Source organism: Mchenga conophoros, linkage group LG15 (genome assembly GCF_057382185.1).
Source record: "Mchenga conophoros isolate Kocher_MC1m ecotype Shallow Benthic linkage group LG15, M_conophoros_male_GT1.1, whole genome shotgun sequence".
NCBI lineage: Eukaryota > Metazoa > Chordata > Actinopteri > Cichliformes > Cichlidae > Mchenga > Mchenga conophoros.
In genome coordinates, this window is record NC_140540.1 from 9,829,061 (window position 1) to 9,853,720 (window position 24,660).

The following is a 24,660-nucleotide window of genomic DNA, read 5'->3' on the forward strand; positions in this document are numbered from 1 at the left end:
AAGCTAAATCTCTGATAAAATATTCAAAAGAATAATGATAATTAAACTGTCAGTTTAAAGGGTGACGCATCTTCTGATCACCCATAGTTGTATCACAAAAAGCCGTTTAATTGTGACACAAAAAGCCGACGCAGATGAGACCGTGCGTTGTGTCATTGTCTCCTCTGTAGCTGCATCTGGAGCCACCTGGCAGAAACCGATAGCGCTGCTCGATATCGCACCTTGAGACAATTCAATTCTGCACACTCTTAATAATAATAGTAATCCCATTCGGCAGGGCCTGCATAAGTAATGCTCTGCATGCATATTCATAAGTGTACCGTTTCCTTTGCGGGCCATTTCATTCAAAGCTAACGAATGTGGTGAAACAACTGGCTCGCATCTGGCCCTATTCTTTGTGTCGCCTCTGTCCTTTGATATGGACCCCAGCTCTTTTCTTCTTCCTCCTCTTGTTCTGTTGTCATACCAGAAGATTATTTTGGATGGAGAGAATGAGGCAGAGGACCCCGCCGGCCGAGCCACAGCTCACAGCACTGAGGTTAGTGCAGCTGGTTGATGTCACAGGTTCAAGTGTACACACTGAAGTGGACCGATTTGGATTTAGCTAAAACTGTGAAAAAATTGCGAAACTGTGCTTTTAGTTGAAAGTTATACTAGAAATCAATGAAGGAACTACTGCATATTAAGGAGAAAATCAAGTATAAACTCCAACAACATTTATTTAAAGATGTCAACAGCCCTCCCAAATCTTCCTGTTAGTGATACTGTGTCTCCACGTCTATGACAGCTCAGTCAGCTGACTGCAAAAATAGAGACACAGTTTAAAGAGAACCTGACATTATATTCATGGCTGACAGACGACGTTCTGAAGATATTTCTCAGTTAGTAAGTGTTTAACTTGAAACACCCCTGATTACATTTAAAGGCTTACTTCACACCCCAGACTGTTTTTAAAATGGATGTATGGATGAAACAGGATGCAAAGCAGCTTAGTTTGAGATTTCACAATGGGACATCACTAACCAATGACAGCACAGTGCCTACGTCCATCATTTATATACAGTCTATCATCCACACATAAAAAACAACCTCACTGAACTCTGTGTTCAAATGAAGACAATAAAAATATTATTGAAAATACTGCGGGGTAAAAAAGCCCAAGTTAAGATGATTCTGTCAAACTTGGATTTCTAAATGAAAAGAACAAGAAAATAAACTTTTTTTATTTAACCTCAGTGCTGTCCAGGTTTTCAAAAACCCAGGCAAACTAGAATAAATGAACTGCATTTGTTAAAGACATCATCAGGGGTCATCATGTGCTGCTGTTTGTGTGTTTGCAGACTAACCTGTACACTATGGTTGCCGTGCAGTTCTTGTCAAACTTCCTGACCAACCAGCCAAGCTGCTGTTGATCCAGAGGTATGTTAGCTTCCTGCATGTGTGACAAGTTCAATTTCCCAATCGCTCATTCACGCAAGAGTGGGAGCTACAACTTACTAAGTTAACATTCTGTCATAGATTTGCTATCGTTGCTCATGAGGTGCATTATTACATTATCACTGCAGCATGACAAACCGTTAGCCTGACCTTTACAGCCTTCCTGAAGGCAGAGGTGGAGACTTTCATGGTTCCCTCTTTGTCCAGAGCCTGGAAGAAATCCATGATGCTCTTATTTTGCTCTTCAAAGAACTTCTACGGAAAAAAACATATAGAGAGAGATCTTGTTTTACAGTTGAAAGCATGTTAAAGAGGCTGCTAAGACTTCTGAAGTATGAACTGAAAAAGCAGAAATGATTTTATTGATTTTCCCATCTTTTCCCATCACCAGTTTTCTCAGCCTTCTTGACAATGTACCTTAAAGATCCCAAGTGCCAATAAGTTCTTGGTGACGGAGGGCAGAATATAATACTGGAACCGCAGAGCAGGGCGGGTCACGCGGGTTTCTTCCAGCAGCTCCACAAAGGTCTCACAGACAAGCACACTCTGCACTCACACAGTCACAGACATATTATGATCATATAATATTGTGATTGTGTATCTAATTACTTTTGGGGGCTTGTGTACAAAAATGTACTCCACTGCGGTGGTGTACAGAGGCAAAATTACAACAAATGCGTCATTAACCAAAAACAGACTGTAAATTAAAACAGATACTACTTTTATTTACACCTCAGCTTATATTCTTTCGCGGCACTTACAGAAATATCGATCTCCTCCAGTGCTGATTTCATGTTGTTTTTAACCGTTCTGAGCAGCGTGGCGGCTCCGATTTTTGTTATGGGGTTGCGAGAGAGCTGAAACGCACACGCAAAGACCAAACATGATCTCAAATTCATAGGGTGCAATGACGTTAAAATCGTTACAATGAAGTATTGCTGCAGGAGTCTTTTACTCACTTTGAGAACCTCGAGGGTTTCGTTGGTGGCCAGGCCCTGGCAGAGCAGCCTTACAGCTTCATCGTCCACACAGTTAATGCTGAGGTCCAGCAGCACAAGTGTGTCATTTTGTTGCAGCACTTCAGCCATCAGCTGTACCTCTGGACGGCCAAATCCACTGTTCGACAGCTGGAGTTGCTTCAGTGTTGCGTTTACCTGAGGAAAGAAAAGGGGGGAGAGAAGGTCAGCAACGAGAGTTAACAAAACTGAACTCTTTGCTCGAGTGTGTCATTTTAGTCACCTTTAGACCAGCAATCAGAGCCGCATTGCCACGTATAAGAAAGTGATTCCAGCTCAGATTTAGGACTTCAATACCGATGTTCTCTGCTACAAGGAAGTGAAATACACATTTTTACAAAGTCACAATACATTTGAGACTAATCTACAAGCTACATGTAAAATTTTCTCAAGTTCAAGAAATACTTTAGGAATACTTAATACTTTACTATTAAGTAATATATCAGTGGGTCACATTTCTCTTTTATAGGCCTGCTTGTTTGTTTTCATAATTACTTTAGTTTAGAAAGTCTGTACAGCAGCCAATCCAGGACTTCAAACTGCTGAAAATCAAATGCTGCCCAACCAAAGTACATCTGATCATCACACGGAATAAGATGAAGTATATAGTATTTAGTTCTTTATGTTTTGTTGATGCATTTTGATTGCCTGCTAATTTGCTCTGCTGGCTTTACTTCTACTACCAGACAGCCATTGCTTCAGTTTTATTTCTTCCCTACTGCTGACGAGATATAAATTCAAGTTCGAGTTCAAGACCAAAAACAGTCAGAAAATTAAAAAATGTGTTATTTTAAAATCCCCTTTTTTTTGTTTCAGTTCTATTTCTTATTTAAATAGTAGCTGTATGTATGGAAATGTATGTAATGTATGTAAATATATAATGTGACTTTTTACCGGTAGTTAAAAATCACAAAATGAACCACCTGCAATACTTCCACAGCCCACCAGGAGGCTACAACACCCACTTTGAGAATCAATGCCGTGCAGCAGAATTTGTCTTTTTCTCTAAAATACTTAAACTACTACAATGATATAGTATAATATCATAAGGGCACACTGACTATATTTCATAATGGAAGGAAACTCAACAACAAGAACAATAATGCTCAAACAGCCTTCACAGTATATCTACTAATAAGAAGCTATAATCCTCAGCTTTTTAGCAACTTTCTTTCCCTGACTCTCATTGCATGATCTATAATATTCTTTGTTATCACTACAGAGGTGTCCTCCCACATGAAGGTTTATTTATACGGTGCAAAATTGCCTCAAGGTACTTCCTATCTTCACGGAAACAGGGAGGGGGTAGCCATCAGTGGCAACTGATTGTGGGTGATGGGAGAGAGAGCACAACTCGCAGAGAGAGAAGGCCGAATCTAACGACATGCTGAGTGCTGACAAGGTGAGCGGAGAGGAAATGCTCAGTGGATCACAGGAAGTCACACAGCAGTTTGTGCCTATAACAAGTAACTAAGGGATCCTTCTGAGTCACCTGATTCAGCCCTAACTATAAACTTCATCAAAAAGTCAAATCTTAAAAGTAGAGAAACACCAGAGAGTGAAGAGTGAAGTTCTCTATTAGGACAATATGGTACTACACCAGCGGTCCCCAACCTTTTTTGCGCCACGGACCGGTTTATGCCCAACAATATTTTCATGGACCGGCCTTTAAGGTTGTCGCGGATAAATACAACAAAATAAAACTAGTACTGGTACCGAAAAAAAGAACATTTATTCATAACACACCTGAAAAGCCCAAGGAAAACCAAGTAAACGATAAAAACGACAACAAAATAACGCTGAAAACTGATAAAAACCCTGAAAACTATACATTTCACACCTGAGCCTCAACTCTCGCGGCCCGGTACCAAACGACTCACGGACCGGTACCGGTCCGAGGCCCGGGGGTTGGGGACCGCTGTACTACACGGTCCATATTGTCCTAATACGGCCTGATTATTCAAAATGCTGTTTGTAAGGAAAACAATTTTAAATTCTAGACTTAACAGGGAGCCAATGCAGAGAGAGAGAAATTTACAGCTGGATGTTCCAAAGTGAGGATAGCTTGTTTCTACCCTAACGCTTAAAGCCCAGATGCTATTCCAAAATTGTCAAAAGCTGCTTCATCATTAGAATTTCTAATTTACAAAAAAAAAAGTAAAGCTTTGCATTAATTTGAAGGATCTAATGTGAACAGAAATAGAGATGATCTGTACCTAACATGACACCCAAGTCTTCTCCTCCTGCATCGCAGATGCAGTTGTAACTGAGGTCAAGCTCTTTGACCACAAAATCATTCTGTTAGATAGGAAACAAAATTCTGAATTGCAGCTTAAAGCATATATAGACGTGACACATATAGACATGTGTAATTCATTATGCGGCATTCGGCAGTCTGCACTCACCTTTAATGCTTCTGCCAAGCATTTAGCTGCAGCGTCACTAAAGTCATTTTCTAAGAGAACAAAGGGAAATGAGAGAATTACCTTCTTCATTTCGCTGCTGTATTACAGTGATAGACAGAAGTTCATGTCAGCATAGCTTAAGACTTGGCTGAGCACCTGAGAGGTTGATGGATTTGAGCTTACGATTGTCTGACAGCATTTTGGAGATAACCTCTGCTCCTTTAAGGCCCAGCTTGTTGTCAGAAAGATTCTGAAGAAAAGACAAGATTGAGATTTTTGTTTTTTAAATAACATTAAGGCCATTTCTCTTGCACATACAGCAAGAGGATTACATCTACACAAAACTGTAGTTTTGAATGTGATATTTTTAAAGTCGTTACTAGACTCTGAATGCTGATGTTTTCAAAAAGCATCGCCATCAGATACTGTGTCCCTTCAGCCTGAAGTGAGTTCCCTTTCAACTCGAGGTGGGTGACTACACCGTGACTCTAAAACATTAAAAAATAAATTAATAAAAAATGATACAATATTGTTTAAAAAGTACAAACTCATTTGAAATATGTTACAGACTCATTACATGACCAGAACTTGATCCAGCATGACCTACACCATCTTAATTTGGGGATTGCATGAATAGCTAGAAAAAAGGATTACTTTCAGAAGGATAGCCAGAGCTTTGGCCCCCAGAGGTCCCAGCCCATAGTAATTCAGGTCTAGAATAGCATCATCCAAGTGGCAGAGGATGTAGGAAACAGGAACGGCTCCTGTCTGCTTGCAGGCCTTTAGATACACGTCTGATGGGGACAAATTCAATCTCCTGCTGGAGGTGAAAACTGAAATGAAAATAAGAAGACGTGACGGGTAAATAAAAAACACATCTACTATTACGGAATTGTTTTGCTCCATGAACATACTATCGTCTTCCAGGTCAGTACTGCATTCATCATCACTGTGCCCTGCTTGGCCCTTAGTGAACTTGATTTCCTCCTGGGATCCTCTGGACAGGACTGACTGAACAGAGAGCTGCTGCTTTTCCTCTTGTGAATTGGACTGAAAATCCACACTGTCTTCATGGATGTTATTCATCACGGCACAAGATCCTGACAACCTCAAGTGTATGTTTGGAAGACAACATAAGAGGAGCAGACAGGTAGGATTCACTGCTGCAGGCTATTAGACTGTTTAAGCAACATTGTGTAATTTTTGTAAACTCCTGTGCACTGCCACTTTCTAGGCTTTAGCATCTATATGAGTGCAAAGAGCTGCACATGAAAGTCTTTACACTGAATTTATTAGGGATGTGCATGATTTACAATATTCAGATGAGTTCTATTTAACTGCCCTACAATAAAAGAAGAAAATGTGATCAACTATGCAAAGTACCCAGACTCGACCGACAAAGTGAGATGAAAGTCTAAACATGTACAGATATTGACAACTGTCAGAAAGGTTATGTGTGGCACCCCTTCAAAAATATATAAAAATGGGGCACAATTAAAGCTACCGAGTCTACCACCACTATCCACAGTAGCAGAGAGCACACTGGGCTGTGGGCAATCTTTAGACAACAATCATCAGTGAAAACTGAACTTAATCTTGAAATATCTTTGCATGAAAAACCCACTCCTGGTATTTCCATCAGCTTAAATATTCAGACTTCCTGTCTTCCCCAACATTTAAAAATCCTGGAAACGCCCCTGGCTATGCACTACTTCCATGAGCAATGTGAACCTGATAGAGAAACCTGCAGAAACAACACACGGATAGTTTTACATGAAGTTTAAAGATCTACTGAACTTAACATGACTTACTTTACAGCGCATTTATTTAACAGTGAGGTAGAAGAAGAGCTGCCAGCTAACTAGCTACTACTGCATTTTATCAAGCAGTTAACAGTTAGATCAGCAGAAGAGGGGAAACACTGTTTTATTCGGAATTAAAACAAATACTTACTTTTTTATATAAAATCCTATTTGTCAGACCTTTATTATTGTTCATAGCAGAGGAATAATCCGCCTACCTGGGAAAAAATTTGTCGTTTTCTAGTGTTAAGAAGATGATCCAACGGCTGATCAGGAGAAGGAAAGTTATGAAAGATCCGAGGGCGGCCGGAAAATTATCGATAAAAACAAATGAAGCACACTGGAAACGGCCATTTCCATCTTTAAAAAAAGAAAGAAAGAAAGAAAAGTACCCTATATCAATTAATAATGGTTTAAAGTATGGTAATAGTGAAGACTTTGATTCGTTTATATAGATAAGCACTAGATGGCGCTGTTCACCGTAATCCCTATCGAGATGAGACCGGATGTGGTTGTAACGTGGGAGAGACCAATGACTGTATAAAGCACTCCTTTATACAGTCAGACTACCAATTCTACCAAATGGGGTAAAATATAACCACAAATATGAGTTGTTCTTTTATTGCAATAATCTCCCGCACCCTTTTTTAGACGTGTTTTTGCTTCTTATTACTAATTGTTAACACTTAAGTGCAAAGGCTGTAGGAAAGAATCACCACGTATTTGACTCCAATGTTCTCACAGAGCTTTGATTTGATTTTGTTTATAGTAGACACGCATGTGGGTATCCTGTGTATCCTTTTTATCCTGTGTAAAATGTTATCGTCATGAGGTTAGAGTGACTGATATTTGACTGTGGACGCTTGTGCGCTAAAGAACTCATGCGATAAATCTCTGTGTAACCGTGGATAAGGATTAGTTTCATTGACCACATTAAAGCTGTAACTAAATCTGCTTTTTGGCATCTCAGAAATCTAAGTGAGAGATTATGTGTCCCAGCAAGAGCTAGAGAAGCTAGAGAAGCCCATTCATGATTTCACTTCTTTACTAGTCAGTTCGTTCTTTAGTTGAAGTCAACATTTTCTCAAGGCAATATGTCACAGTGTCCTTTCCTCTCTGACCATGAAAATCTAATTAGCTCATCCTTGAGCTCAATTGCATATTTGTGCTAAATTTAAAGAAATGTCTTCCAAGTGTTTGTGAGGTATCATATTCACAAAAAAAAAAAAAAAAAAAAAAAAGAGTCCGTTCTAATAAATATACTAATAAAATACATGTTCCAATAAACACCATTCTTGTAAACAGTAATAAAGTACTAGGATAAATTCTACAATGAAGAGGCAGCCAGTGATCGTCAGCAGGTACTGGGGCGTCTGCTGTCGGGTTAGTTCTGTGCCGTCTGTCATTTCTCGCGGTGAGCAGTGAACAAAGGGATCTATGTTAATCAAGGCTCGAAGAAATAAAAGCATGAGTGACCTTTTCAGAGTTGTGCAAACAAAAGTAAAGCCCTGACTTTGGCAATATACTGAAGAATAGCGCTGAAGAAAACGTGATTGCACAACATTTGGTATTCTGTAATTCTAGTGTCATGACCGGCTGGTGCAAATTCAACTTCAGTATATTGCAATATTGCATTTTTACAGGTGTAACGTAATGGAAGGAAAACATAAAAGGTCTTTCTTGTAGTTAGAAAATAAAATTTAATCTATTCAGGATATCAGTTTATACATAAAGAGAGATGCAGAACAGACACTGAAATACTGCTCAGCTGAGGAGCCTCTACTCCTTTTCACAGCTGTTTGACAGCGCAACATGACAGACTGCAAAGACTGAAAGACAAATCACATCAAGTGATTCACAAGCATTTCATATATGTTTATGTATAGAAAGCAGTATAAAACAAGTACAATAATGGACAGACAACAAGTCCAAAAAATAAGGGTGTAAACATTTTGTGTATATGTGCTTTTCATGACGCCAGCGTCACCACAAATCGGATCAACCGGTAACTGCCATCGTCCAGGCAGGGTATAGAAATAAACATTGAAAAAAAAACAAAAAACCTCTACTCCATTTGGTGTATCTGTAATGAGTATTTTATCCTAATAACTCTACACCTGTATATTTCAGCTAGCATACATTAGGAAAACTGCAGAACACGGCACTGAAACAATGCCACACAATCTACGCAGGGCTTTTGTAACAGAGCACCATAGTGATATTAGTGTGTTTCCTCAGCGCTGTTTCCAGTCATACTCTACTGTTTCCATTGGTCCCTTTTTTGTAGAGATGGTTGAAGTAACAACGAGGCACAGCGGGTATCAACAACAACACTTAATGTGGAGATGAACCTGGGTATTTCCAGTCTTCCAATGGACAGAGCCAGCTCGTGTAGCAGTACTGAGGAAGCCCCACAACCTCAGATCTTTGGACAAAGTCTCCAAAAGTCTCCAGCTTGGAGCTCAAGTGCTTCTTTAGAAATGTATTGCCAGTTATGTTAACATATAAACGGCAGCCACGGTGGTGCTAGTTTGGGCTTCAGGAACTTCCCTGGTTTCTCTTTTTTCACTTGGTTTCAGAGGACAGCTGCTCCAGCAGTGGGTTGGCCTCGCTCTCAGGTGTTTTGACGCTGTCGGTCCTCACGATGCATGTCGGCCGGTGGAGATTGAGCATCACCATTAGCTGCTGCCTCTCCAGACGGAGCTCCTCGATCTGGGCTTTCAGCTCCGAGTTCACCATTTCCAGACGTTCCGATTCCTGGACAAAGGCATTCAATTAGTACATACTACTGGAAAAAAAACACCTCACAGAGGACAATCTTACGCTTAATGAGTTGATATTGAAATTTGAGGACAAAAACTAATCTAACCACAAACATGAATAAGTGGTTTGAGATCATGAAAAATGATTTTGTTCTGCTCTTCAGCGTGCAGTGCTGAATCATGAACTCACCCTTTGAAGGAAGTCAGTCCGTTCCTTCTTTTTGTTTCGGCATCGTGCTGCAGCAACTTTGTTTTTCTCTCGTCTTCGTTTCCTCCTTTCTTCATCTTCATCCATCTGCAAATACAAAGTATCATTAATATTAAAACAGAAGAGGTTTTTACATTTTACTGTTCTTATTTTTCCATTTCAATCACAGGTTGTACAAAAAAGTGGACACAGCCACCCTGAGGTTACCCCTTGGCTTACTGATTTGAAGCCATGAGTTTGACACTTTGGCTGCTACCATGTCTTCTGTTTTTGTGACCATACTTGGGTGACAGACAAAAATGACTCTTAATGATAAAACGATAAAGCCTGACTTGATTGGCTAATACTCCCATGACATTCACGTTTCACACACTCTGTTTCCTCTTTTCTCTTCCTCCTCACCTCTGTCTTGATGGCCAACGGCCGTTTCCCCAGCCTGCCCAGGAAGTGCAGCGGAGACAGCATGGTGCCCAGCTGGCGGAAGTCAGCCAGCTTGAGTTGATCGGTGAGCGTGGTGGCCGAGATGCCCGCCAGTGGGCCCAGACTGGGAAGGGAGCCCGCCGCCAGCGAAGGGTCAGGTATCTGTCCCGGCATCATGTCCAACCCGGCCACCACCGCCGCTGTGGGAGGGGAGGGGAAGAGGCGAGGGGGTAAAGAGAGGAAGGAAAAGAGAAAAGAGGAAGAGGGGGATGATTAGGATGAGAGTCAAGCCTAAAAACAACTCGCTGACAGTGAAAATTCAGCTTTCTTTTCTCCACCACAGAGAGAAGCATAGTGCACACACCTATTTTAAATACTTGAGTCTGTAAATCTTTATTTCTAAAAGAAGAAATAATGAAATTAATTAAAACAAATTTTTTTAAGACTTCATGGTGCCAATACTAATATTTTTTCTATTTAATCATAATGCTTTGTTATCAATTTCTGCTCACTTTGACAAAGGAAAAGAAATATTGATTATAAATACTAACTTAATTTTTTAAAGTCTTCCAGCCCACTACCTTATATCTGATCTATCCCTGCATCTGTACTGATAGCTACGGTTTTATTCATACCAAAAACCATGTCATGGGTGCATGCATTTTTCTTTGGATTCCCCCCCCCTTTTCTGACTCCATTATGATAACATAAACATTTATACTTATTATACTGCAGCCATCTGACAGCATCTTTTGTCTTATTATGATGTTATACAGCTTGCCTTTGACACACACTCGTTTTTCACCATTTTTTGTCTTCGTCATCAAATATCTTTGTAAATACTGGCTGCTGTTTCTAAGAATGATTTCAAAATGATTGTGTTGACAGCTGTGTTATCTTTTCAGTAGGCAGCGGGTGAAGAAAAGAAAACACAAAAACCCAAACACACTCACACACACACACACACACACACACACACACTCACACACACACACAAACACAGACAGTGTAAGCAGCGACATACTCATTGCTGTAGCTTCACATGCTAAAGGAAGCAACGAATAAAACTTTTCAAAAAGCTTTTGAAGCTTTTTGATCTAAAACACAGATCCATCTTATCTTAACTATCGTCTTTTACCGTCAGATAATTTACAAAGAAGTTTTGATCTCTGTTCATTTTTTTTTGTTTTGTTTCCTCATGAAAAGGTTTTAAAAGTTATGAAAAGCATTTGTGCCAAAACAGAGCTGGGTAACACTCATGCATTCCATCACCACCCCTCTTCCAACAATTTGGGGTATTTTGGAGGGTTTGACCACAGTACTTTTTAATGTAATCAGGCAGGAATGAAGGACAGAGGAGAAAAAGCAGCATTCACGCAGGCATAAAGGAAGTGGCTGGAGAATTAAGACGTCTCTCTAATTACTGTAAGGCAGAGAGTTGGAAAACTTCTGATGGCCAAATAAAAAACAAATGCTCCAGATGAGAACAGTGTAACATGAACCGACTCTACTCTGTCCATCCCTGCGATCTCTGAGGAGAGGCAAACTGAGACCCACTGACTTTACTCTTACTGTTCCGCATTCGAGCAGAAAATAAAGGCACCCAAAAAATGGCAATTGTAAGCAAAACACTGGCAGACTATTTCACCTTTTCAGAGGGAATTACAAGTAGATCTAATCTATTTGACTAAATTCCTGCACACCTGATACTTCAACTTCTTTGGGTACACTGACAAAACATAGGCTCAACAGCCAAACTTGCAAATGGTATCAGATGGTATCAATGCAACTTTAGCGTTAACAGTTTAATTCACATTTGCTTCTTCGGCATTCAGCCGTAGCCGAACCTCCACAGGTTAGGCACCAACTGAACAAAGCACCTCTCACACCAAACCAACAAAGACGTGTATTGTGAAGTGCTACAAAAACAGCTAACTTTGCTGGTGGGTAACTAGCTGACAGGCTGACTGTATTTAAAGTTAAAGTAGTTAAAGTTTTTCTTTCATTGCTACCCCTTTTTCGCTGGGCTGAAAGACTTTCTGTATTACAAAGGCCATGGAAGAGGTAATGAAAAAAAGCAGGGTTATGTAACTCTATTCTAACGTACTCCACCCTATGCATGGGCTGGTCCCAAAGTGTTTTTACAGGCTCACTAGAGTTTACTGTCGTGCATGGCGGAGACCGAATCCAGCAATCAATATGAACCTCTGAGATATATATGAACTAAATAAATCAAATTATTTTGTCTGTCTAATTTGCACTAGAATTCATTCATTTAACCATCTGCATCAAGTGTAGTGCAGAGGTCAGGTCTAAAACAGCCCTATAACCATAAATTTGTTAAGCTAAAACTTCAGATCACATTTAAACTAAAGATGCAGTGCACGCACAGTAAAAATAAGCTAATCTTGCTAATTCTTTTGATTTTTCAGAAGTCTGCATTATGTATTAAACCCAAGGACAAGTTGATGTGTGGAGCCAGTCCCTCATGAGGCATTTTATTACTTAAATCCCAACTGCCCCCTCTCTCTCGCCCTATGTATACTCCCATTTACACTGCACTTGGCAGCAGCCTGTTGTTTTTGCTGGAGAGGAAAGGAACAAGACAGCCCTGGTTTAAGAAAAAAAAACCCTCAGACAAAATTCCTCCTCTCTGAAACTCACAGGAGTGTTGTAGTGGAGTGGAGGGTGCCAAAGCCAACTCGTTCTAAAGAAAGAGTGTGTAAGAACAAGGAAATACAGACAATAGTAGCGCTGCACAGCTAGTTGCTGATCAATAACTTTAATGGAATTCAAAAGACGGGATCCAAACTAAATTCCGGATTGAGAGGAAAGCCACAAGAACTGAAGCTTCTTTTAGGAATTACTGAGCAAACTGCTCTTAGAGCCAAAATAGAGTCTAATATCAAAGTTGGCCAGACAGTGAGGATTGGTTTACAGACTCAAATTAGGCTCCAACCTGGACAAACAATTTTTCAAGGGAAGCTGACATTGAAGAAAATATGTTAATTCAAGTATAATCTTATTTTATGTCGATTGGACTGGCTCAACACACCCTAGTGTAACCTAACTCTGCACTGTTAGATACGTTACAAGGAAAATCCCCCATTCCTCAGTACGGCGTGTTGAAACATGCAGTTGAAGTCAGCTCTTATATAGACATACACAGGCGCTGATTATATAAGCTTAAATAAATCTCACATTTGACTGCACAACATGAGATCACACAAATCAAAAGTGTGCAGAGACAGTTTTTGCCAGCAGCCTCTAGGACAAAGGTGAAATGATGCATAAAAGAAGATGACTATCAGTAGGAGACGTGAAAGTTGAGTTATACACCATTCCACACAATTAAGCTCCACTGTAAACTCTAACACATAACAGGCACTCAATGTGTCTCGGTTCTGAGTTAAACATGACTTTTAAGTTGAGTTGAGTAGAAAGTTTGTTGTGTTTAATCTGTTCCGTCTGCCACACAAGTGTCTAAAAAAAATCCCCGTTTGCAAATTCAACACCCATTCAAGCCTTAAGACATGAAACCTCACAGAAGCTTCATCTGTACAACACAGGGAAAGTTTGCTGATGCATGTCTTGCGGGGTGTAATTATACATAAAAGCATGAGTCAAAGTGAATTTTACATTTTTCAAAAAAGAGGGTACTTTTCTCCTTTTCTTCTGTCAGCAGCAGCCTGCAGCCAAAGATTAGTGGTCAGCGTTTGATGATGCAACGGCCTTACTGTGCTTTTGCAGTCGAGCAGAAAAGCCAGTGCCACAGCTTTTAGGTCCACTGCAGCCTCGGACAAAGATACCTACACAACACCAGCAGCAGTGTGGGCACCGCTAGCTCACTGAGGGGACGTGAGCTGAAGCCAAGGGCGGTGAACGGAAACATCACGTATTAGCTATGAAATATAGGTTCTGGCATTAGCCCAGAGCCAATCTAACTGCATGCGAGTTAGCTGAAGGTGTGTGCGTGCTCACGTCTTTTGCTAGGCCAAATGTGTCCATTTCCTGAAAGCAATTAGAAGTACCAAAGAATTCAGGCTCTTATAGACCAGCTGCATGACTGGAGGCCCCGTTATCCTCATTCTTTTTAAAGACTGCCTGAGATGGTCAGAGCAAGGATACAGGGGTTTTCATAGGCTACTCATTACCTGTACATAATACTGCAACCACTATGGCAACTGAAAACAGAAGTCAAAACTGCTTGCATTACGGGAAAGACATGCATGCTTCCCTTGATGCCATTTTGCCACCATTTGTCAGCACACTATTAGAGTCTAATTTTGGATTATTAAGTCGTTGCACGGGCCACACACACCAGTGCACACCTTGCAAAAGTGCTTCTACAGCTCTAAACTCAACATGAGCCCTGAAAATGAGCAATGAGCATAGAGGCTGTGGCCAAGGAACACTCTCAATCTCCGGCCAAGGTCTAGGAGATCATCATTACCGTCTGCACTCAGTCAGGCTGTGTGTTGAGTTACAGCCTTTCGCAATCCTCTGAGGAAACCAGGGAATTAGGCACCAGCTTTCCTCAAGAACAGGACAGTCCAAATATACAGTGTCAACATTCCTCCAAGCCCTCATTATATTTTCATTGGAGGGACAGGACAAGACGCAGACATGGGATTAATAGGTGCTGGTCTGATGGAAGATGAGTGGAAGTGATTTTTTTTCTTTTTTTTTGGGGGGGGGGGGGGGGGGGGGTGTATTCTTGTGGGTTAAATAGCTGCCGAGACAACATTAACTTTACCAGAAATTCCTCTTATGGAATTGACTTAATACTCCCAAAGCAATTCAGTCCACAGCTAGTAATAGCAATACTTTTCCTTTACAGTTTGGAGTGAGTGGGATGGAGTGCAGCACATGCAGAGCTTATCTTTTGTTGAAATTACACAAGAGAAGCCCATTTAACTGCTGCATTTTATTGCAGACTTTGACCTGAGAACGACATTTTTTCCAGGCAAATCCAAACACTAAACACCTGCAGATATGCACAAAGCATGCAGGCTGTGGCTGCCATCATTCAAACATTAGTATGTGATCTTTGGCTGTGTTCCTGCTTGGTCTGCTTCGTGCCATTCAAACAGTCGCACATCTATATTCTGCATCTGGGTGGTCCTGGTCGAGTTATTATAACGTTACTATTTTTCCTCCATGCTGTAAGTCAAGATTAGACTGTGCATGGCACAAAGCTTAGGCTTGGCTCAGACACGGATTAAAGGAGTCAAAATGCAAAATGCTGGCAAAAGCCTTTTTAAACGTATGGATTTCACATCTATGACAAATCCAAGACAAGTCCTGTGCAATCTCTGACAACATGATATTGGCCAACCAAGTCCAGAAAATTAGATTTAATGCTGCCTGTTGAAACAATCTCAGTTCTTATGTAACTTGTGGTTGTCACTTTAATGAGGTTTCATACTTTGTCCTCTAGTGTTTCCTCATCCGCCTCATGTCAAGCATACACTTGTACAGTGCAGACACTGGAGCGATCAAACAAGCCGTTCAGTGCTTTTATTCCTCTCAAAGACTAGAAGCTAAAAGGTTTATGTTTAGCTCCACATTTAACACAAAGGGTTCCATTAATCTTTTTTTTTCTAAAGGGTCCTTTTATAAGAAACACCAGTGTTTCTCTCAGTAACACCTTTGGACATGTGGCTGTTTGCTTCCACAGTTTGCATCTAGTCTCCTTGGCAAAAAGGTTTTTACAAACCATGTGGAAAGGCTTATGGGGGACTACAATGTGATACTGATAATGTGATACCCATAGCAGTGAATGGCTGCTCCCCCAGCATTTTAGTATTAGCACCACTGAGCCTGGCTGTTGCATAGTTGGCTCGCTCGCCTGCAATGCGTCTGCTGTCTATTGAGTGTACTGAGGTGCAGCTTGGCAATTCTAGCTCTCCAGAGACACACTGGAAGGCATTTTTACTTAAAATAAACTGTGCGCCCACGTCCAGCCTCACAGCCCCGTCGGCCCCGCGCTGCCTGTCGGCTCGCCAGCCCTTCCCCATTAATCCACTGCAGCGTTCCATTTATGCAGAAACCATCCTACGGATGTGCCCAGGCAGGCACTGGGGCATTTAAACCCTCTGCAACATGCTCATTCACTTAGACCCACACAAACACAGACACAGACACAAAGGAAGCATACAGTATATAAAGAGCACACACGAATAGTTTCCCCTGCGTGGCATATAGCTGTACGCTGCACCCGCTGAACGGTATGCACCTCCATATAGGAAAAAGCTGAACCTATGAACTTGCAAGTGACAACCATCCCCTACCAATCATTTTTCCAATTCCACGATTGGCCTCTAACCTTGAGGTCAACAAGGGCAGATAAGCTGGCCTGGATACAGTTACATATACAGTAAATCTTTTTAGAAGAAGTTGATAAGGGCGTGTTTTTCAGTAGCTCACACCATCAGCAAGAGGAAAACAAACAGTCGCTGTAGTAAAAAAAAAAAAAAAGTCAAGGGTTGGAGTATGTTTATCTGATATGCAAATATACATCTAAGCACCACGCACGTGCACACACACACACACACAACCCCCACCCCCCTACACACAAACAGAGTTTCCTCTCAGCTCCCAGAAAACTATACTCAAGCATTTGGGGGCCAAAGCAAAGACTACAAATGTAAGCCAATAGGAACACACATTCTTGGCTGTACTCCCATGCTCCCAAAGAAATCTCACACTTCATTTGCATTACTTATATTTCACGGTGAGCTAACAGCACCAAGATATTTTCTTCTCAAGAGAGCATCTCTGATAAATCGCATCTAGATTTGTCTTAAATTGATGCAACTTTGTTTGGAAAGTTTTACAATCTCCAATGGACCCCTTATTTTGTTGTTAAAATGTCATGTTAAAGACAGTTTTTAAGGATCCGACAAAAAAAAAAAACACCTTTTCTCTCGTTTCCCCCGTTTTGTTTCTGTTTTATGTTATTATAATGTAATAACTTTGGGGCTGACAAACCAAACAGGAATAAAATAAATAATGGGTGTTAATTCTGCACACCTGACCTGCACGTCTTATCTTACAGCTCCCTGCAAAATTTTTGCATGGAGAAGCTGGACTGGACTAAGAGTCCGATATTAACGCCAATGCACAGAATGACTGTACAAAAACTTTTCAGACACATGTTTGCTGAAAGTGAAAGGGTACACTTGCAGAGCCATGTAGCTCGCTGTAACAGGCTAGCGTAGCTAGCGGTTAACTTTGAAACTCTCAATGAGTGTAAGCCGTTGCATAACTGTCTTCAGAAAGCTAACCGACGCTTGAGTTTAGCAACACAGAAAGGAAGAATCCCGAGATGAAAATACACCCTGACACAAGCGGGCTATAATTTAGCTAACGAGGCTGTAAATAACGAGCTATAAAGCGACAGTTGCTACAACAGTTGTAACAACAACGGGCTTAATGGTTGCGGACGCAACAAATTGACTTCTGCGGTAGGAGCACGGAAAACTTTAAAACTGTAAGGAAACTAGGACTTTCTCGAGCAGCTGAGTGACAGTAGGTTTTAATATAGGAATACGTACATAAATGATCACGGGAATTTGTAATACATACCGAGGAAAAAATGCACTGTGGTAAATGTCTACAACGTAGTAAAAAAAGTGTGAGAAAAATGCAAAAACACGAAGCCTGGCATTTTAGCTAAATACGAACACAGAAACAAAGACTAGGAGGCAACGGCAGCACATATCTCGACGCTTCGCTAACACACTTACCTGTTGTAGGTCCAAAAAAATCCGCAGTATTAGGAGGACCGTGTGGGAGTCAGGAGTCGGATGTGGGGTTTTGGGACTAAGTGAGGTCGTTGCATCAGCCCGTTTAAGTACTGAACTCGCTCAGGAATGCGGAACTGCTGCGTCAGACGTAAGCATGGATGAAAATAGGAGGACGACTGAGGCCCCGCCCATAGCAACAAGAAAACATACACAGACTGCGGAGAGGAAAGTTTCAGCCCGGGGGACACACGGAGAGAAAGAGATACGCACTCCCGGGTAAATACACGTCTGCCACGGCAATAAACGAGTCAATAAATAAAATTGTGACTGTAAACACACCGCACTCATCTTAGCTGCGGGTGTTTGGCACTGCCAACAACAAAAATATAGACTACCAGTCTAAGTAGTAAGTTATTTATAGCCTTTAATAAAAAGGTTATGTTGCAATGTGACAGTTTTTATCAACTATATCAGTACGTGCAGCGCTAACAAGTCACACACAAAAAGATTTTCATAGTCATTGTTAAATTAAGACAGGGGTTGTCAAACATAAGGCCCAGGGGGCAGAGACTGCCTGTGCAAAGACTTCAGTCCCGCCTACTGGATGGCTTTGAACAACGTGAAAGAGATCACAAACTTCGGACTTTTAACTTTATTTTAGTACGTTTTACAGCTTTTCCCATTAATAACGACCCCACCCATGGCCATTCAGACTGGCCTGAGTAATTAAGCAATATAATTACTAGATATAATAATAGAATAATACAATTAAAAGGTAAAGTTAGATTTTTATAGCACCATCTGCTTTTTTTTGGAAATTAACAAAAAAACAACAACACATTTTTATATAATTACAGGGCAGTCTGGTCAAATTACAGAACCTTCTATCTTTCATTTATTTCTTATATTTTAAGTCCATATAGTTGTGCTGACAGATGTACTGCAGGAGCATTTCTTTTTCAGGTAGAAAACTGTAACCTGCTGTTAAAATCACACTTGTTTTTCTCATATTAGGATATCTTAAGGATTCCATTTGCATGTCTGTGAAGGTTCTCAGTCATCCAGGTCATGGTAATCTAAGAAACTTGATTGGCCTTCTTCAAGTTTCTTGAAGAGGTTTCCACCTCTCATCCGAGAAGCTTCTTCCGTTCTAAGATCTTTAGATTCAATTTGTGTTTACTCTGACAGAACGTGAGTTTCACTAGTCTGGCCCACTTAAGATCAAACTATGTGGCCCACAATGTAAAATCAGTTTGACATCCCTGATTTAAGACATTTTTAGAGGCCCAAAGATATGAAAGCAATTCATGCATGGTTTAATTATGACTTACCAGTTTAGTGCATATGAAAATGTATTGATTTGTGACCATTAAGGCCTCTAACATTCCCCTTTCCTTCTGTTGTTTTTCATTTGAATATAAATAAGATATAAACTACTGTGCAAAAATCTTGAAGGAGCTCCCATTTCTTTATATTTTTCTGGGAAAACAGCACATATGTGCACTGTTTTATTGAAACACACAAATATAAATGGAAATGCACTTTAAAAGGCAAAAACTGAAATTGAGTTTGTGCAATTCTAACAAGAGTGAAACACAATATTCATATTTTATTCAGCACAGTCTGAACTTTTGACTGACAGACCTGCCCTGTGATTTATAGATGGCTGTAGACGCTCACTGTTGCACCTCTCTCCTGACCTCTTCAACACACGTCAACAATGATTTGATCCAAAGACGTCAAATTTGGATTTATCAGTCCATAAGACGTATTGCCACTGATTCTCAGTCTTGTGTAATTTGACATACCTCAGCCTTTCCTTCCTGTTTCGTATCTCTTAGATTATATGATTGCACTTGATGAATGAAAATAAAAATGACTACAAAAAATATGAGCATTAACTAGTATTCACAAGAAAGAGGAAGGAAAAAACTTAAACGTAGTAATTAAAGTAATCTTTCTAATCTTGTGGGAGCACTTATTTAACCTGGGCATTCCTACGTGGCGCATATACACTGCTTGCATGTACTAATATCTTTATTAAAGTGATATTACTGCTGAGTAGATCACATAAGCCTGCAGTGTTTTTGCAGAAGTGTTAAGAATTGACTGAGCATAGATTTAAAAATATTTTTATGCAAATCCCTGGAAAAACCTAGTCTGAGCATAGCCTCACAAAGGGAATGCTGACATTGGAGTTCTGCAGCCTACAAACAAAGAACCAAACAAAAAAAAGTCTCAATTGAACATCTGGAGATTAAATGTTTTTGAACTCTTCCACTGAAAACTAAGATCTCATGTTTGCTGTGGAGAATGAAAGTGGAAAGTTTGTGCCAACCTCATATCTGATTTTAACGCGCATGTTAATGAGCAGAATCTCTGACTTCACTTTTAGTTTGTAAATAGGCTTCTTTAGGCTCTGTCATATGGAAACTTGAAGCCTGTATTGCGTATGATCTACCTATTCAATAAAGTACACTACTTACAGAGGACACATACATATTTTTAGGGGATTTATGTTTTTTAAGGGAAAAACTATAGTACAGCAGTATAATTCAGGGGATATTTAAGGTAATTCCTGTTGTTTTCAATTTAATCTGACGACTTGCTTTTCAGTTGTCAAGTTTCTACTTTAGTTTCCTTGTTGTGTCATAAACAAAACTACATCTGAAGGTGTTTTTTGGAGAGTTGGCACCACAGTTTCACTGCACTTCTTTCACCTTGTTTTTCACCCTTTACCCTTTTGGCTCTCAAAGGTACAGCTGCAGCTGCAGCATACCTTTTCTTAGAAAAGTTCAACACGAAGGTAAAAAAAAATGTGGTTAAGGAAGTTTGTTGCACAAATAATACAGTCGGTCCTGCAGGGTAGTTGCACAATAGCTACCCTGAAAGACCATTTTTGTTTTCTTTATTCATTCCTGTGAACAATCGTGAACAAAATTGTGCTGAAATATTTCTAAAGGTGGTTCCAGAAAGTTCTGAAAGCCTCATCCTAATGCTTCCCTCTACTGTGGGCAACAGAAACTACATGTAACTGGACATTTCTACTTATAGGGACGTGCAGTTATCGTTTTAAAAGGCTACAAACAAACTGTTGCCACTACAAGGAGTTGCTTTTTGCCCTCTTTCACTTTATAGCAGTGTTGAGTTATGCATCTCCTTTTATATATTGCAGATACAGCTGAGAAGTTGTGCCACAATTTGAAAATGGATGTAAACAGCGCTGTCACCCCCAAACACTGCTATTGTTTTCTGGTAAATCTTCAAACTGCTTTAAAAGCACCTTATCTTAACACACCAAGCCGTCCTCATTGTCTCTTATTGCGTGTCATGTTTTTATCTTCAACATCAGCTTAGGCTCAGTTTTGGTTTTGCACGATGCCAGCTCAACTGTTCGACCTATAAAAAGCGGCTGAGTTATTGGAGGCTCACCAAAATGCCCCGCTCTGTTCCTTTTTTTAGATTCTAATTTGGTTCTCTGCTGTGATTTATGCCTCGCATCTGACGGCAGGTCGGGGCCGACTGTGCGTCAGAGTCGCTCTTAACGCAGATGACAAATTTTTAGGGGAGACATGTGGAGTTAATAAAGCAGAACTGAGTCCATGACCAGACGGATTATTATAAAACACGAGGGTCCTGGACGTCTGTGGTTAAAACAGAGGTAGCACTCCCTTTGCAGGTGTAGGCTTTCAGCCGGGTTCCTTTGTGCCTGCAGGGAGGCAGCCAGAAATGTCACTCACTACATGAACACACATGGTGCACATTTGACATTCGAAGACAGAGCCGTTACTCACGAAAACAATGAGCCTTGATAATGAAACTAAGAAAATAACACAGCGTGGTATACAGGCAAGTGTGTAGAGCACGTTAGTTAAAGGAAAAAGATCTTTAGTGAGTGTGTAACAGTGCACAGGAATGACCAAAAAGGGTGCTGGTAAAGAAAATCCAGGTCTGTCTCAGGATGTGTAAACCACAAAGTTTCTAAAGCTACTTTCCTGTTTAAACCTTTGCAATCGTACCTCAACGCCTGCCTATAAAGAGCTTTATTATTTGTCTGCTGCAATCCTGCTTTGCATTAAAGCACAAGCTCGGGTGCACTTTTGAGCAGCTGCCACCCTGATTAATGGAGAGTGAGTGGAGTTTGTGGTTTTGCTGCTCTGCCAAACTCGTGCAGAGTTCATAATACGTGGGTGTCAAAAGTCAAGGTAAAGCAAAACCAAATATTTTTTGCCAAAAGCAAGTAAACATTTTTATTTATTTTTTCTGTCTTTCTAATCATTTGGTACATTTCCAAGTCTTCATCACATTCTAAAATTGATAAACAAGTTCAGTCACACTTCTTTATCTTTTCCAAACCCTTGGCCTGAATAAATTCCGTAGGTTAAATGTTTTGCTGTAATATTATCCAACAGCACATCTTTGGGAAATACCCAGTGAACCAGACACCTCCAGACACAAAATCTGACTCATTAACCTCCACGCTGCAGACACTAAATGTTATTTTTAACACTACTCCATTTGATTTCCTTCCTTCCTTTCTTCTTCTTTCCCAAGAATCTCAGACAGTTGTAGACTAAATCATAACGTGTCTATTAATTGTGCGAAGACTCACACGACAGCTCAGGTTATTTAAAACTGTATCACAGATGTCCTGAGTTTTGCCAGCCTTTGGAAATACTGTGTTACTACAGAATGACATTTCCCATTTTCTGACAGCACCGGAGCAAATGGAAATTCTTGTTTTGTCACAGTTTATTCAGCGAGCATCACATTGTTCATACTTTGACTCTTGTGGCGACATGCCAACATTTAGGAGTACACTAGCTGAAGCATTTACAATGCAGCAGCAGGTGTAACACACAGAAATGCTTACATGTGGTGCTTTAGCAGACTCCATTCACAGAAATCAAGCCAACTACACACTTCATCTCTCTTTCACAACAGACTCATCTATCATAACACTACTCTTCCTCCCATATCATGCTGCATCAAATCCTACAAGAAGCACATTTTTCCCTTCCTGTAACAATCCAAATTTTTGTATGTGTGGCAACTTATTCGTTTGGTACTCAAGAAAAGAACAGGTCAGCCATTTCAACATAAACTCCTGAATCAGCACAAGATCTTTCTGATGTAATACTGAAAGTGCCATCTTGCAGTTGGAAGGAGACGGTGAGTTCACGCACGTACCAGCACCATTGTTGGCAGCGTTACCCATATCAGGTGACCTAACCTTTCCCAAAAAGCACATGACATTGATTTATCCCTGCAAATATAGCACTTCCTCGGGAATATGACGGCAAGCAGGAAACAGATTGGTAAGAAGGTATGTGAGATAACAGAGCTGGAAACGTTGAGCAACGTGATGAATGACAGAAAGATGGAAATCTGGAACCGAGGCAAGCGATGTGAGACATACTACAGGGGGCTGATATCGCTGGAAATAAGTCCAACCTGAAAGCCTTCGAGCTTCTTCATGTTTCGCTCAATTCATTTAAGTTCAACTATAAACACAGACACACAGAAACATATATAAATACCACATGGCCACATAAAAAAAAACAAGGCTTCCACAAATCTGTTCAAGTCTTTAAAAGAAAAGATTTGAAAGTGGAGACTTTGTCTAAGCAATATAAGTGGAAAGTAGCAGCTAACCAGCCTGCAGCTGAGCTGAAAAATGTGCACAGATGTTGGATTAAGTCTTTATAAAGCTGTTAACATGCAAACATTTGATTATTATCAAATCCCAAATGCAGTATATTAAAAACAAACCACATGCCTGCAGGCTCTTTTACACAGGAAACACTCAAACAAGTCAGAGTAAGGCAGAGGTGTGAATAATATATTTAGCTGTACACTCAGGTGGGAGTTTTTTGTTTATGCTTGCCACCTAGATATAGGGACAGTTTAAGATTACGTGTTTGACGGTAAGGTTATTGAACTTGAGCTTAAGGATTAAGCTTTTCTCGCATTTACAGGTGATGCAAGAGGAGACTGAATCTGCCTGAACACGCCCACCTCTTCTCCAACGGGAGAAGCACGCATATGAACTTGAGGAACATCCCATTCTTAATTAAAAGGCTTTAATATGATGTCAACCCACCCTTTGCAGCTATAACAGCTTCAACTCTTCTGGGAAGGCTTACCACAAGGTTTAGGAGTGTTTATGGGAATTTTTGACTATTCTTATGGGAAGTGCATTTGTGAGGTCAGACACTGATGTTGGACAGGAAGGCCTGGCTAACATCTCTGTTCTAGCTCATCCCAAAGTTGGGCTGAATGTGCATGCCAGTCAAGTTTTTCAACACCAGACTTGATCATCTATGTCTTTATGGACCTTGCTTTGTGCACTGGTGCACAGTCATATTGGAACAGGAAGGAGACTTTCCCAAACTCATAAAGCTAGGACCATGAAGTTGTCTAAAATTTCTTGGTATGCTGAAGAGTTGACCCCTTAGTTAAGGGTCAAGTGCAACTTCTAAAAAGAATAAAAACACAACATAATCCCCCCCCTCTACCAAACTTTCCACTTGCCGTCATTTCCAATTGCTTCCACTTTGTTATAATAACACTAACAGTTGACTATGGAATATTCAGTAGTGAGGAAATTTCACAATTAGACTTGGTGCACAGGTGGCATCCTATCACGGCACCACACTGGAATTCACTGACCTCCTAAGACCGACCCATTCTTAGACAAATGTTTGTAGAAGCAGTCTGCATGCCTGAGTGCTTGATTTTAAACACATGTGGCCATGGAAGTGATTGAAACCCCTGAATTCAATGATTTGGATGCATGAATTAAGGGGGTTGGATTTTATGCTACATTTAAATGTCTCTAATGTGATCATTGTGGCTG

The 24,660-nt window shown here is 40.4% G+C and overlaps 2 protein-coding genes across 8 annotated transcripts; both read right to left on the reverse strand.

Moving 5' to 3' along the window:
• Window positions 1-699: 699 nt before the first annotated feature.
• Window positions 700-7,180, reverse strand: LOC146557744 (leucine-rich repeat-containing protein 74A-like). Of its 7 annotated transcripts, XM_085246741.1 has the most exons (15): window positions 6,879-7,179; window positions 6,483-6,602; window positions 5,773-5,958; window positions 5,513-5,691; window positions 5,239-5,346; window positions 5,015-5,108; window positions 4,859-4,908; window positions 4,670-4,751; window positions 2,677-2,762; window positions 2,397-2,591; window positions 2,199-2,294; window positions 1,855-1,983; window positions 1,588-1,692; window positions 1,347-1,432; window positions 700-800 (listed from the first exon to the last, which is right to left on the reverse strand). In XM_085246741.1, the coding sequence occupies exons 3-15, from the start codon at window positions 5,942-5,944 to the stop codon at window positions 779-781; spliced, it is 1,404 nt and encodes a 467-aa protein (XP_085102867.1). In that variant the 5' UTR covers window positions 5,945-5,958; window positions 6,483-6,602; window positions 6,879-7,179; the 3' UTR covers window positions 700-778. The 7 variants fall into 7 exon arrangements, with proteins under 7 accessions (XP_085102867.1, XP_085102871.1, XP_085102865.1 ...); XM_085246745.1 differs by lacking the exon at window positions 6,483-6,602 and having other exon boundaries at window positions 1,347-1,405; window positions 5,773-5,966; window positions 6,879-7,180; XM_085246739.1 differs by lacking the exon at window positions 6,483-6,602.
• Window positions 7,181-8,522: 1,342 nt separating this feature from the next.
• On the reverse strand, window positions 8,523-17,952 carry jdp2b (Jun dimerization protein 2b). The gene is made up of 4 exons (XM_085246747.1): window positions 17,802-17,952; window positions 10,033-10,250; window positions 9,613-9,717; window positions 8,523-9,417 (listed from the first exon to the last, which is right to left on the reverse strand). Exons 2-4 carry the CDS (start codon window positions 10,225-10,227, stop codon window positions 9,226-9,228), a joined length of 492 nt encoding a protein of 163 aa, XP_085102873.1. The 5' UTR covers window positions 10,228-10,250; window positions 17,802-17,952; the 3' UTR covers window positions 8,523-9,225.
• Window positions 17,953-24,660: the final 6,708 nt, after the last annotated feature.

What these genes read in the sequence shown, in the direction of transcription:
- LOC146557744 (XM_085246739.1), bottom strand. Translation starts at nt 5,944, where the DNA reads ATGAATAACATCCATGAAGACAGTGTGGATTTTCAGTCCAATTCACAA. An exon ending in TACTGACCTGGAAGACGATA is followed by an intron (nt 5,692 to 5,772) that starts GTATGTTCATGG and finishes TTTTCATTTCAG; the next exon opens with TTTTCACCTCCAGCAGGAGA. An exon ending in ACATCAGCATTCAGAGTCTA is followed by an intron (nt 5,109 to 5,238) that starts GTAACGACTTTA and finishes TCTTTTCTTCAG; the next exon opens with AATCTTTCTGACAACAAGCT.
- jdp2b (XM_085246747.1), bottom strand. Translation starts at nt 10,227, where the DNA reads ATGATGCCGGGACAGATACCTGACCCTTCGCTGGCGGCGGGCTCCCTT. An exon ending in CGTTGGCCATCAAGACAGAG is followed by an intron (nt 9,718 to 10,032) that starts GTGAGGAGGAAG and finishes TTGTATTTGCAG; the next exon opens with ATGGATGAAGATGAAGAAAG. An exon ending in GGACTGACTTCCTTCAAAGG is followed by an intron (nt 9,418 to 9,612) that starts GTGAGTTCATGA and finishes GCCTTTGTCCAG; the next exon opens with GAATCGGAACGTCTGGAAAT.